The sequence below is a fragment of the Belonocnema kinseyi genome, chromosome 5 (genome assembly GCF_010883055.1).
Source record: "Belonocnema kinseyi isolate 2016_QV_RU_SX_M_011 chromosome 5, B_treatae_v1, whole genome shotgun sequence".
In the NCBI taxonomy this organism is placed as follows: domain Eukaryota; kingdom Metazoa; phylum Arthropoda; class Insecta; order Hymenoptera; family Cynipidae; genus Belonocnema; species Belonocnema kinseyi.
In genome coordinates this window covers 78,854,267-78,868,718 of record NC_046661.1, presented here as the reverse complement: position 1 = coordinate 78,868,718, position 14,452 = coordinate 78,854,267, and the positions used below count along the sequence as shown (strand labels likewise).

The following is a 14,452-nucleotide window of genomic DNA, read 5'->3' as shown; positions in this document are numbered from 1 at the left end:
AATAATAAAATAATAATGAAGTTTCCTGGCTTTTCTTTAAATTTTCCTATCCAATACAATCGCCAGGCCTTTTTCTGAATGCCCCTATCCAATAAAATTTCCTGATCTTTGCCTGAATTTTCCCATCTAATAAAATTTCCAGAATTTTCCCTGAATTATCAATCCAATTCCCAAGATTTTTATGAATTTTCCAATTCAATCTAATTCCACGGCTTTTCCCGAAAGTTTTGTATCCAATATAATTCCTAGGATTTTCTTTGAATTTCTCAATCCAATAAAAATCCCAGGCTTTTTCCTGAATGTCCCTATCTAATAAAATTTCCTGATCTCTTCCTGAATTTTCCAATCCAATAATATTTCCAGACTTTTCCTGAATTATCCAATCCAATTTCCAGACTTTCCCTGAATTATCCAATCCAGTTACAAAGCATTTCTCTGAATTGTCTAATCCAATCAAGTTCCGTAAATTATCCTTGAATTCCCCTGTCCAATACAATTTTCAGGATTTTCTCTGTATTTCCCAATCCGCAATAAAATTCTCCGGCTTTTCCCTGAATTTACAAATTTATTAAAATTTCCAGACTTTTCCATGAATTATCCAATCCAATTCCTACTATTTTCTCTGTATTTTCCAATCTAATCAAATTCCCTGGATTATCCCTGAATTCCCCTATCCAATACAATTTTCAGGCTTTTCTCTGTATTTAGCAATCCAATAAAATTTTTCGATTATTAAATAATATTCACAGGCTTTACTCCGAATTACCTTGTCGAATACAATTCTCCGGCTTTTCTTTGAAAGTGCTCAAAAGAATTAAATTCCCTGACTTTTCCCCGAATTTCTCTATGCAATAAAGTTTTTAATTTTTCACTAATCAATTTTTTATGTTTACAGATCAATATTATTCAAAGAACAGAATCATAAGGGTTGTAATATTTTTGGCATAGAAATTGTTTTAAACGGCATAAAACAATCCAAAATTAAAATAACAATTTTTTAATTTACCATCCTTGATAGTTATTTAAAGTTCCTCTTATAGAAATTCCCTGCCTTTTGCCAGATTTGTTTTAAAAGCTCTGAATTGTCCCTGAATTTCACTATCCAATCAAATTCCCAAGCATTTTCCTGAATTTTTCTATCCATCAAAATCCCCAGGCTTTTTCCTGAATTCCAGGTTTTCTCTCCGAGAATACAATACTGATTAAAAATAGGCCTACATAATAAACTCCTGTAGAATTGGGAAACGGCGAAATTGTAAGAAAAAAGTGAATAAATTTCGATTAAAGGTATAAATATCACAATTCGGTTTCGAAATCCAAGAGCCATGTGGATTTTGAAGAGTGGGGGGCATCCTAAGATATAAGGAAACCGGTCCAAGAAATACCGTTCCCACTTCAAAGAACGTTCTCCAGGTCTTTGGTTCACCAGTGCACGCTAGCCAGTTTTGCAGTTTTACTCGTGCGATCTTTCCGCCCGCTTATTTGAAGGAATTGCGTGCCAGATCCTCGGAATCGCCTCGGTTGTTATTTATTCGAAACCACACACAATCAAGGTAACCACTTTTCTATTTTTTTTTAATAACAATCGAAATATTATTATTCAATCATTAACAAGTACATGGTTCAAAAATGTTTGGTAACCATTCTTAAATGTCAATGAAATTCTCTTTAGTTTTAATTTAGCAGATATTAAAAAAAAAAATTTTTTGATTCTCTACTATTTCAATTGAAAATCAAATTACTTATATTAGGTAACCCAAAAGTTAGTTCTGATTTCAACAAAAAATTTCTTTTTCAAAAGATGTCTCATTTAATTTTGAGAAATTTATTTAAAAAATATGTTGTCCTCTTAAAAATTTAATTCTAAGTCTAAAAATAATTGACTAGGTTTTTAGAAACTTTTGAATTATCAAACTTTAATTATACTTTATAGTCTTGTTTTTTGAACGATCTTGAGCTATTGGATCAATTAATTCAAAATTTTCACCACTAATTCAAAACAAATGTATATATCTACCTCGGATATTTCCACTACAATTTTGAATGTTTAATGTTTTCGTACAATCATTTTTAATACATTTTTAATAATTAATAAATTAAAAAGAAAAATAAGTTGAATCCTAGGGTGCAAAAAAATATTTAATCTTATATTTCGTCTCTAAACAGAATAGAATTAGCCTTCATGAAAAGATTCCATCTCTTTTAATTTCACAATCTTTGAGAAATTAAAGTGACGAATTTTCAACTAAAATGATGATTATTCAATTGGAATAAATGTATTTTAAACAAAAAAGGAGAATTTTCAACTAAAATGATCAATATTTAACTAGAATAATTAAAATTTAAACCGACATCATTAATTTTAAACTAAGAATGTTAATTTATCTCAAAAAGACGAATTTCCAAACAAAGAGATTAGTTTACAACTACAATGAGAGAATGTTTAAACATAAATAGTTACATTTTCAGTTTAAAAAAATTAATTCCTAACAAAAATAAATACATTTTCAACCCAATAATTAAAGTTCTAACTGGAATAGTTAAATTTTTAACAAAAAAATTCATGTTTAGCCAAAGGAAAAACGAATTTTCAACAAAATAGCTTATAGAGATGAATTTTCAATTAAAATTATGAATCTTGCACCAAAAATAAAATAAATTGTTAGCAAAAGAGTTTAGCTTTCAACCAAGCTTATGTGATATTTTAACCAAGTTTATTGACTACTAATTTTTGATCAAAAACAGTTGAATTAAACCAAAAAATATGATCTTTCAACAAATTCTTTGAATCCTTAAGCAAAACAGACTAACTTCCAAACCAAAAAAAAAGAGTTTTTAACAAAAGAGCTTAGTCTTCAACCAAGAAACATTTTATAGTTAATAACAAAAACAGAAACTCATAGAAAATGTTGAATCTTCATTGTAGAAAAGACGAGTTTTTACGAAAATAAGTAAATTTTAAACTAAAAAGGATCAATTTTCTAGCAAAAATGGAGAAGTCAAAAAATAATGTTTAACTAAATAAATAAATTTGCAAACTAAAATATAAATTATTAACGAAATAGTCAAATGTACGAACAATCAGATGAATTTTGAACCAAATATTTTAATTGCCAACTAAAAACAATATATCTTAGACCAAAAATAGAATAGTTAAATTTTCAATGAAAAAAATTAATTTGCAATAAAAAATATGATTTTCTTTATGGTTAAACATTTCTTTCTTTGTTTGAAAATTTGACTACTTGAATCAAAATTTATTTATTTATTTTTTAATTCTCATCAGAGAAGGTATTAGATTTGTGGAAAATTTGACCTTCACCCCCCCCCTTTTGTCAAATGCCCCCGTTTTGAGACCCCCTTAATCCGAAAAAACAGGTTTTTACGACTGTGTCTCTCTCTGTGTTTGTCTACTGTCTGTATGTGTGTGTGTGCATGTCTGCCTGTGTACACGATACCTTGTGAAAAAAGCATTCTATTAGAATGGCTTTTAGTACACTCGTTTATTATCCTAAACTGATGGACAAGTTCGTTAGCCAGCCATTTTGGATAAAAATTCAAAAGTGGGCACATTTTGAATATTTTTGAGACCACTTTTTTAAAAATTCAAAGATTGTCTGTACGATTATTCATAGTATTCAAAAAGTCCAACAATTTATCCAAATTACTTTTTTCATCAAATAAAAAATTACCAGAGTTAAAGCATTTACAAAATTCCAAAAAAACACGAAAATGAACCTTTTAAGCCAAATGACGGACGATATGAAAAAATGCAAAAGAAGAAAAACTTTGATTTTTGCTGAAGAATCATTATTTTAGTTGAAAATTAATTCCTTCAACTGACAATTTAACTATTCTATTTTTTTTTAATTGATCTTTTTGCGAGAAATTTAATATTAATGCTTGAAAATGTAAGTATTTCATTGAAAAATTAACAATTATATTTTTGGTTAAAAAATGGATATTTTTTAGTTAAAAATTCGTGTATTTTTTTGAACATATTTTATTGTTGGTATGCAATTCACATTTTAGGTTGAAAATTGTAAAAATTAATATTTTTTGTTTATATTTTTCATTAAGTCATGCTTATTTAGGGAGATATTTAAACAAAGTTATTAAAAAGGCATTAATCAACTCTTAAACTTATTAACATGCGTTTAGTACACATTTGAATCATTTTTAGGTTTTTTAAAAAATTCATATAAATATGAAAAATTGTTTTATATGAATTGTATTTTTAAGAACTTTTTTTGGTTAAAAACTTAACTGTTTGGTTTAAAATTTATTAATTTTTTTTTTATAATTTTTCAGGAGAACATGTAAAGTTTCTACTGAGTTTTAAAATTTTATCTTTTTGAGTCGAAAATTGATGCATTTTGTAAAAAAATTGTCTTTTAATATGGAAAATTCTTACTTCAAAATTCGTTCTGTTTCAGTTAAAAATTAATTTTTGTAAACAAAAAATTTGATTCCATTGTTGCAGAAAAATAAATCTCTTTTAGTTATAAATTCAACTACTTTGATGAAAATTCGTCTTCTTACGCTAAAAATTCATTTATTTCGTTTGAAGATTTAACTACTTGCTTGAAATTTTTTTTACTGATTAATTTTGTTTACTAAAAATGTAACCCTTCTCTTTGACGTTAAAAATGTATCTTTTTTAAGTGGAAATTAAATTATTTTGTTAAGAATTCATCTTTCTGGTTGAAAATTTAACGATTTTGTTAAAATTTCGTTTTTTTGTAGTTGGAAATTTATTTTTCTTATTGAAAATTCAACTATTCTATTTGAATTTAAAAATATATCTGTTTTAGGTGAATATTCGTAAATTATTTTAATTCTCCTTTTTGGTGGAAAAATAATCTTATTAGTTGAAACTTCATATTTATGAATAAAAATTTACTTCTTTTGTTGACAACTGATTTTTTCATAAAAATTTCACTATTGTATTTTTTGTTACAAAATTAATCTTGTTTAGCTGAAAATGCATGCACTTTCTTTAAAATTTGTCTTATAGGATAGTAAAAAATTATTTCTCTGGTTCAAATATGTTAATGTTAAATTTTTAATGTTATTTTTTTAACTGGAAATGTTACTTACATTTTTGCTTAAAAAATTTTCTTTTTTATTTGAAAAAATAATGTTTTTGTTGCAAATTTTTCTTTTTGGTCATAAAATCTTCTCGTCGTTTAGATTTTAACTATTTGGTAAAAAATGTATTTTTTGGATTGGAGATTTATTATTTTACTTAAAATTTAATTTCTTTGTTTGAAAACTATTTTTTTTTTAGTTGAAAATGTTTCTGGAAAATGGATATTTTTTATTTGAAAAGTTCTTAATTTTATTACGAAATCGTCTTTAGTTTGTTGGAAATTTATATTTTTTTGGGCGAAATATTAACATTGATATTTTTGTATGAGAATACATTTTTTTTAAGATTCACCACTTTTAGTTGAAAGTTCAACTATTTATCTATAACATTTCAAATCGTAATATTCGAAATTGAACTATTTCAAAAAAATACAAAATTCCCTTTTTTTGTAGACATTAAATATTGTAAGATCTTTAATTGAAAATATTCAAAATTGAAGAATTTTAAATGGCAAAAAGTTAAAATATAAATCATTAACATTGAATAATTTGCAATTCTATACTGTCAATGTTCGAGAATTTTTAATTTTAATTCTTTAACTTTCTAGAGTTTTTAATTTGGAATATTTATGATTAAATGTTTGCAAGTTTTGAGTTTTACAATTTAATACAAATTGTTCATTTCAACAGTTGACAGTAAAAAAGTATGCAACTTTTAAGTTTTAACATTAAGAATCACCTAAGGTAAACGTCCCAGTAATCGTGACCTAGTCTCAGTAATCGTGATGTCAATTTGCTTGATTTTTATTTAATTTGAATGAATGTAACTTCTATTGGCTGTTTAAAAACTCTTAAAATAAGAGATTTTCATAAATAAATATTACCTTCTTTGATAAAACATGTTTAGCTAATCTTTTCATTTCATTTTTTCTTTAAGTTTATCATTTTACTTCAAAATTCATTTTTTTGGACAAAAATTTATAATCAAGCACTTGGCGCTTGATTTTCAAAATCATCAAAACTTTAGAAATTTTATTCATGCATCTTTCAAATTAAAGAGATTTTAATAGTGACTCTTAAAAATTGTAGAATTTTGAGCTGTAAATCTTTAGAATTGAAGATCTTTTAATTGTGACAATTTACAATTAAAAATTAGGCAAATTTTAAGTTTTACGTTTTTAAATTCTCTACTTTTGTGCTTCGCATTTGAAATTTCTTCAAATCTAAAAATTTATTATTGAAAACTTGACTTTTGATTTTCAAAATCATTCAAATAATTGAAATTTAAGAATTGCTATTTTTAACATTTTTTTAATTTGAAGAGTTTTAATTTGTAAAACTTCAATATCGAAATATTAAAAAAACAATTACATATTTTTAAACTATACAAATTAAAAATTTAAGGTTGTTCCAACGCAAACCTTAAAAATACACTTATTTAAAAAAGATGTTACAAATTTTATTATTTTAAAATATAAACATTCAAAACTAAACATATTATGATATTAAATCCCACATTAACTTATTAATTTTTTGCTTTGCTTATAATTTCTGCTTGGATAAAATTTTATATTTAAATGAAAGGTAAAGATTACTGAATGCCGACTAAAATTAAAATTAAAAATGCATGGCAGTCGATGCAGCTATTTTAGTATTTATTTTAGCATATGATTATTTATTATGTTTCATAGTACTTTCAATTAAGGCATATTATATTGAAATTTAATAATTTTATTAGGATATCCAACTTTAAAAAAACGTGAAATGAGCGCGCTATTTTTTTAAGTTTTTTAATAATACAGAAAAAACCTTTTTTCTTAATTATTTAACACATTAAAAGATCAATAAAAAAATTATTTTCTGCTTTAAATTATAAAAATTGGTTCAGATTTTCCCTGTCATGAATTTTGAAGATGCAGTCTTTTAAAGTTTAAAGATAATTTTGTTTTTGTAAAGTATTCAAAAACTGCTGGAGTTTTAAATTGTTGTAAAATAGAAAAATAAAAAAATAATATATAATAATAAAATAAAAATATATATAGAAATAATAAAAAATAAATAAAATTGAGAAAATAAATTTAAAAGTGAAAGTGGGAAAGGGGAAAAAATAATTGTTTCATCAGATTTCCGCAATATCGATCGCTATTAATTTCTCGATTAAAGTGGCAGGAATGGGAGAAATATTTAAACCAAGTTAAAAAATCGTAAAACTATCATTTATGAGGAGAATTGAGAATGTAGGCATCTTAGTGAGGACCATGATTCTTTGAGAGAAAGTTTTGGTGAAGCAAGAGACCATTAATTGCTCACATAAGTCGATGTAATATTTCGATCATTCACTAAAAATGTTTATAATAATTACTTATGCAAGATAAACATAAAAATTACTTTAAACTAGAAAATTGTTTAGTATTTAGTGTTCTAAGGCAATTTTAATTAATAGTTTTATTTTTAATAATTAAAAAAATTATTATTATTTATCTTCTATTGTATAAAGATAATTGTAACTCTAACCGTTTTTTAACAAGCATGTTATTGATAGATATTTCCTATTTATTATTTGAATCTTTCTTTAATTATTGTTTTCTATTTTATAAATTGAATTTTATATAATCCATTTTTTAATTTTTTCTATCACATTTTTAAAATTTTTATTCTGAACGCGTATTTAAATTCTGTGCAAAATGAATTTTCAGCATTGTTTTAATGAAAAGTGGCGCATCATTATAACCCTGAAGAATTGCATAAGAATCACTTGCTCTTTCCACATCCTTCTTTTGATAGCCATAACCGCACTGTAACTACATTTTATGAGTACATGAGTCTTGATTTCCAAACCTCTTGACAAAAAATTTGCTTGTATGCAATATTATTATTTATTATTATTATTTATTATTTATTTTCAATTTTTGTAATAATCTACAAAAATAAGTGGTATCAAATTATCCAAAATCTCGCACTCAGTGTTGTTAAATACCTAACTGGTGTAAAACTGCGTGGAAATTATTACAAGTTACTGTTTTCTGTTTATTCTTTTGAATTTTTGAAAATCCTTCTCTAACTAAATTTACCCGCTGCGCAGAAACATTCTCATCGCGCGCATTTTGCAAGTTTATTTGTTTTTGTTTATCTCGCATTTCGCGCTCAATAATACATTTACCTCTCGCTACGCGCCTGGTCTTTGTTTTTCCTCCACATTTATGCACAAACCTTTTAAAATGGAAGGTGAAAGCTTCAACAACTGTAATTTGATGATTGTGAATTCCTTTTTGTTAAAACTCCTTCGGCTTTATAAAACCAATTCTCATTATTATGAATCATTGATTATTTTAAGTTTATCTAATAATTTTGTAACAATCTAAATTTCTTTTTGTTATCTAAAAAAATAGATAGAACGAAATTATTAATAATCTCACACTCATTGTTCTTGAATACCTGATTGGTGTTAAACTGCGTGGAGATCATTTCAAGAAACTGTTTTCAGTTTGTTCTTTTGAACTTTTAAGAATCATTCACTAAAAAAATTACCCACTGTGCAGGTACATTCTCATCGCGTGGTGCGCACGCATTTCGCAAGTTTTTTTGTATTTTTTTAGATCTCGCGCTTTGCGCTCAATAATGTATTTACCTCTCGCTACGTACCCGGTCTTTGTTTTTTCTGCACATTTATGCACAAACCTTTTAAGATTGAAGGTTAAAACTTCGACAACTGTAATTTGATGATTGTGAAACCTCTCTCGTTAAAACTCCTTCGGCTTTAGTAATCAAATTCTTATACGCATCTTGTGCTTTACACTCAACTTTCTCCCAAGTTCGAACTTTTCTACATTCAATTCAACTCTACTATATTAAATTTATATTATATTTTTTTCTATACCTCGGTCTCGGACTGCTTATTCAGATAATGCAAAATAATGTTCTAATTTTATTTTTCATAATATGCCTTGATGTTAAAACAGATTTATTTTTATCGTCTTTTTTATTTTCAGAAACTTAATTTCTTTATGTCCAATATTATTTTTCAAGGTCCAACAAAAACAGGAATCTTTAAAAAAAATAAATTACAACAAATTCGTAAATATTATTGGGGAAAAACTTTTCTTTTTTAAGTTTTTATCATGCGTTGTGTTGTTTTTCCAATTGTTTATAATTGTTTTATTATTAAAGTTGTTTGTTTAGGAATAAAACAAAAACTACGCGTCCTATAAAAAACTGATTATTAAAAAACTTTTAGATCTCTTTTGAGTTCGAAACTATTGTATATTCATATATTTTGTAGCTTATGTCGTATATACAACAATTTTATTTTTATTTTCATTGTTTCAACAAAAAATAAATAAACAATACACGTCCTATCAGAGAGAGATTAAAAACGATTTTGTACCTATTCTTTGAATGGATAACATTTGTCTATTAATTTTTTGTTCATACATTGTATCCCAAAATTTCTATTATTTTATTTTTATTGCTTTTTTATGGATACAACGAAAGCCACGCGTCCTATCAAAAAGTGATTATTAACAAATAACCTTTTTTTGAGTGAACAGTTTATGTTCATTAATTTTTTTTCGTATTTTGTGTTTCTTGATTCCAACAAATTTAGTTTTATCTTATTATTAACGTTATTTTTACGATTAAAACAAAAACTAGTCGTCCCATCAAAAAATAATCAATTACAAATTTGCAGATATTTTCTTGGTGAATAACTTTTGTCTGATAATTTTTTTCGAACCTAATGTCGTTTTTTCAGAAAATTTTATTTTTTATGTTTTTTACGAATAAAACAAAAAACACGCGTTCTGTCAAAAAAAATTAGAAACAAATTAATAGCTCTTTTCTGAGTAAACAACTTTTTTCTGTTAATTTTTTTTACGTATCTGAAATGAGAAAAATTTTAGTTTAAATCTTGTTTTTCACGAATAAAAAAAAACGAGCGTCCTATTACAAAGTGATTAATAACAGGTTTTGTATAGCTTTTTCGGATGTGCAAAATTTTTCAATTAATATTTTTTCGCAGCTTTCAGAGATTAATCGCAAAATGGACTTTCCGATTTTCATTATTATTTTAATTGTCTAAAACCAAAATCGTTACCGAAAAAATGTAAATTTTTGATTTTGGAGGGAAATTCGAGCCATTGTTATAATAATTCTGTTTTTTTTTTAAATTTTTAAAATGATGTAAATCTAAAATTTTTCTCTTTATTTTAAAAAGTCGTAAGGAGAGCCTGTTTTAATTTCCGAGTAGTACGAATAGTCGCACATAGAATTTTTGAATCTTAAGAAAAATGTTCCAAAAAATTATAAAATGCTCAAAGATTTTGTATATTTGTCCAAAATGTAAAAGGGTTTTCCAGTCGCTATTCACGATTACCGAAATTCTTGAAATTTTAATTAAACAGTTATATTAATAAAAATTTCAGGGGCCCACGTCAAATTTACAGGGTGATAGAATCACAGGATGAAAGAACTAGCAAAAATGAATTGTCTTAATTTCATAATGAACATAAATGTCATATTTTTTACTCTTGAACTTTAGAAATAAATTTTGTATTAAAATTAAAGAAATTTAAATGCGATTAAAATCAAATTTAAAATCCTATTTAACGTCCAATAACCAAATTAATGTGCAGAATTTCTGAAAGCAGAACTAAGAACCTTATTTGTTTCTCGGATGTCAAGAAGAGAGCATCGTGGTTTCATAGCTGCCCCTGCCTGATCTAATATTTTTTATTTTATTTATTTTTCTGCCATGATAAGGGTGCTGTATGACTGACGAAATGTTGGCGATTATTTGTTATACACATTTTTTTATTTCAATTTGATAATAATAAAAATTAAAAAGTGGAAATAAATCAAAAAAATTGGGAAGGTATTTTATTTTTTTATCTTAATATTGGTGGAAAAATCTAGAGTGATTTTTTTAAAACTAATTTTAAGAAAATATTTCAAAAGTTTATAAAATATTCTAAAAATTGTCAAGAATTAATCCGCAAGATTAAAAAAGAATTTGAGCAATAATTAGAGTAAGTTAAAAAAAATGTAGAAATTTTTGGAAATTTGAAGATGAAAAATATTTTCAAACTTTCGGAAATCTGTTTGACTTTTCTCTTGAAACTAAGAAAAATAATATTGATATAACGGCAAAAAAATAAACAAAATAATAAAAAAAAAATAATTCGAAATTTTTATTTTTCATTAACAATTCTTTTTGTCCTTCTAATTATACTTCGTCAAAAATTTATTTGATACTGGACTAAAAGTCTTTTTGGCTGCAAATGCAATAATATTGTTAAAAATTTATCTTTTAGGTTTAAATATTCATCTTTTGTATTAAAAAGATCTTGTTTTTTATTAATTCGTCTTTCTGCATAAATTCAAATCTTTTGCTTTAAAAATAATAAACCTTTTTTAAATTCATTATTAATTATTATATTTTTCGTTAAAAATGTATATTTTTTTATATAAATACTAATGAATAACTTTGAAGTTAATAAAACGTCGTTAAAAATTTACTTTTTTTAAGATTTACATTTTATTCAAAAATTCCTCTTTCTAATAGAAAATTGAACCGCTACGTTGCAAATTTGCATTTTTTGCAGGAAGCGAATATTCTTAATTGCAAATTGATCTTTTTGGTTGATGATTCAACTATTTTGTTATTTTTTTTAATGATTTAAACCGTTTTTGATTTACAATTAAAATTTGTTTTGAATTGAAACATCAACTATTATATTTTTTGTTGAGAATTTTCTTTTTTTTAGTTGAAAATTCAATTATTTGATTACAAATGAACTTTTTGAAAAAAAATCATATTTTTATGTTAAAAAATTTAACTTTTTGCAGACAATTCGTCCCTTTTGGAAGATATTAGAAATTATCAGTTAAAAATACGATTATTTGAAAATTAATCTTTTCTGTTTAAGGATTCAACTATTTTGTTGATAATCGGTCTTTTTGCATAAATTCAACTGGCTTTTATTTAAAATAAATATATTTTTGCATTGAAATATCAACTATTGAACTTTAGGTTTGGCAATTCATCTTTTTTGTTTAAAAATTAAAAACTTTTAAAATTTTTCCAAGAATAACAGAAAAATAATATTTATCTAACTTTAAGAACAAATAAATTAATATACCGAAGAAATAAGAAATTATTTGACATTTTTATTTTGTAATCAATAGTATTGCATTCCTCGATTGGAGAACCTATACACGCGTGTAGTGCAAGATTGGAAATGCTCGTTATTATAAAAAACAATCACTAGAAAATTGTAACTAACAAACAAAAATCAGGAGGTGTGATAAAAACTTAACGACTTTCAAATGAATGAAGTAATTAATTTTTTTTTCTTAAGAGAAAAACATTTTTACTTTTTAAACTTGAACTTTGGAATGCAAAGTCATTGTTTTGTTTTGAAAATAGATGTTTCTAAAGCGATAAACAATAGAATTAATTTTTTGCCCTTTCAGAAATTATAGGCAATTTTGGCCTTTGATGAAATACAAAAGTGCATATTAAGTGAGTGGTAGAAATTTAATATTTAAAACAGGCAACAGTAAGAGCTAATCACTCTTGGAATGACTTTGCATTTACAATTTAATAAATGAGATGTAAAAAAACGAGGCTGGTGATCCCAATTAAAGTTTTAAGTGAAAAATAATAATAAATATCATTATACTATGCAAACAATTACAACAATATTTCAAGTCTACATTTGCAAGAAATAATTATATAATTCGCTTTAATATATACAGTACGCACGTGCCGAAATTTTACGTCATTTCCGTATTTTTCGAACAGTTTTGTGTCGAAATATATGGAAAATATTGTCAATAAAAACAACAACAAACAATTAATTTGTAAATAACAGAGATTTTTAAGGTAGAACATTTTTAAGTCTACTTAAAAAAGAAACGGTGAAAAACATGCAAAGAGTGCGGTGTCCAAGGCCACTATTTGCACCTGTTGGCATCTGTCATCTTCTAAAAAATGCTTAAAAATTCGGCGAAACTCACGGAAGATGATGTTCCAGGATCAAAATTAGTGCACGAATCAGTAGAAGAGCATAGTATTGAGCAGCTGAAACGATGTCCTAAATGCAGAAAACCACTATTCACTGGAAAAACATGATTTAGTGGAAAGGTTAGTTGACTTTTATATGGCAGGTATAAATATTTTCTTTTATACAAGATTTGCATTTCAGAACTTTGTTTGAGTAAATATTTAATATTCATACAAATATAAAATAACGCAATATTATATTTTCTACTTCTCTTTTTCAAGTTTAGACAATAAAAAGCCATTTGTTAGTGATTACCTGGTATAAGAAATGTAGTAACAAATTTTCCTTCTTTCATATGAACTGGTTAAAAATACATAAATATAATAGTTTTGCGTTCTCAAGTGAAAGTATTAAATAGATTTTAGTTTTATCAAAAAATTTAGGAGGTTCGAAACCCCGATAACAATGCTTCATTTAATATGTAAGCAAATGTTAGCAAAGAAAGAAAATATTAATACCTAGCCAACTACAACCTCAACTAAACTTTCTACTGAATCACTTTTTTTCCTTTTAAATATCGTTTCCTATATTTTACCCATCGTTTAAGCTTTTTACACTGCGCTCTTCCACCGATTTGTGCACTAATTTATCTCCTGGAATATTATCTTCCGTGATTTTTTCCGGATTTTTAAACATTTTTTTGAAGACGACAGATGTCAACAAATTTAAATAATGGTGTTAATTCAGGATCACAAGTTAATTTATAATCGCGTAAAAAATAAGAAGGAATCTAGTGGAAAAGAGATTCGGGATAAATGAATGTTTGTAACACACGGAATTAACAAAAAGTGTGGCTTCCTCGCCACACTTTTCGCACCTTTTTCGCAGTTTTCTTCTAAATATATTTAAAAATTTGTTGTCTATAAGCTCTGATTTATTTACACAATTATTTTTCGTTGTCATTTTTATTTACAATATTTTCCATACATTTCGGCACGAAACTGTTTGAAAAATACGGAAATGACGTAAAATCCTGACACGTGCGCACTGTCGACGTCTAGAATAAAAAGGTCTATTCTGAAGCTGAGTTAATATTGAAGATTTCAGTTAATAATTTTTATAATTTCTAAGTCAAATATCGCAAAAAATGTATAATTTAACATTCTATAGTGCGGAGACGAAACTTTCAACGTCGCTGAACACCCAGCTTATAAGTCAAAAGCATTTGATTCCCATATTTTATTCAATAAGTAAAATAACATATCTGTTACGACGTAACAATCAATTTATCCTTATTTCTAACGAAAGAAATTGAGTATTTGATCTATGTTCTAAAGTTTGTCATCTTCAAGGTCCTT

General features: G+C 25.6%; 1 protein-coding gene across 1 annotated transcript in view; it reads left to right on the top strand.

Moving 5' to 3' along the window:
- The window catches only part of LOC117173723, a 55,099-nt gene that overhangs the window by 37,477 nt on the left and 3,170 nt on the right, over positions 1–14,452 (top strand). Inside the window, exon 13 of the mRNA XM_033362364.1 lies at positions 1,440–1,553. Coding sequence (XP_033218255.1) covers positions 1,440–1,553 — 114 coding nt within the window. The remainder of the gene's footprint in view (positions 1–1,439; positions 1,554–14,452) is intronic.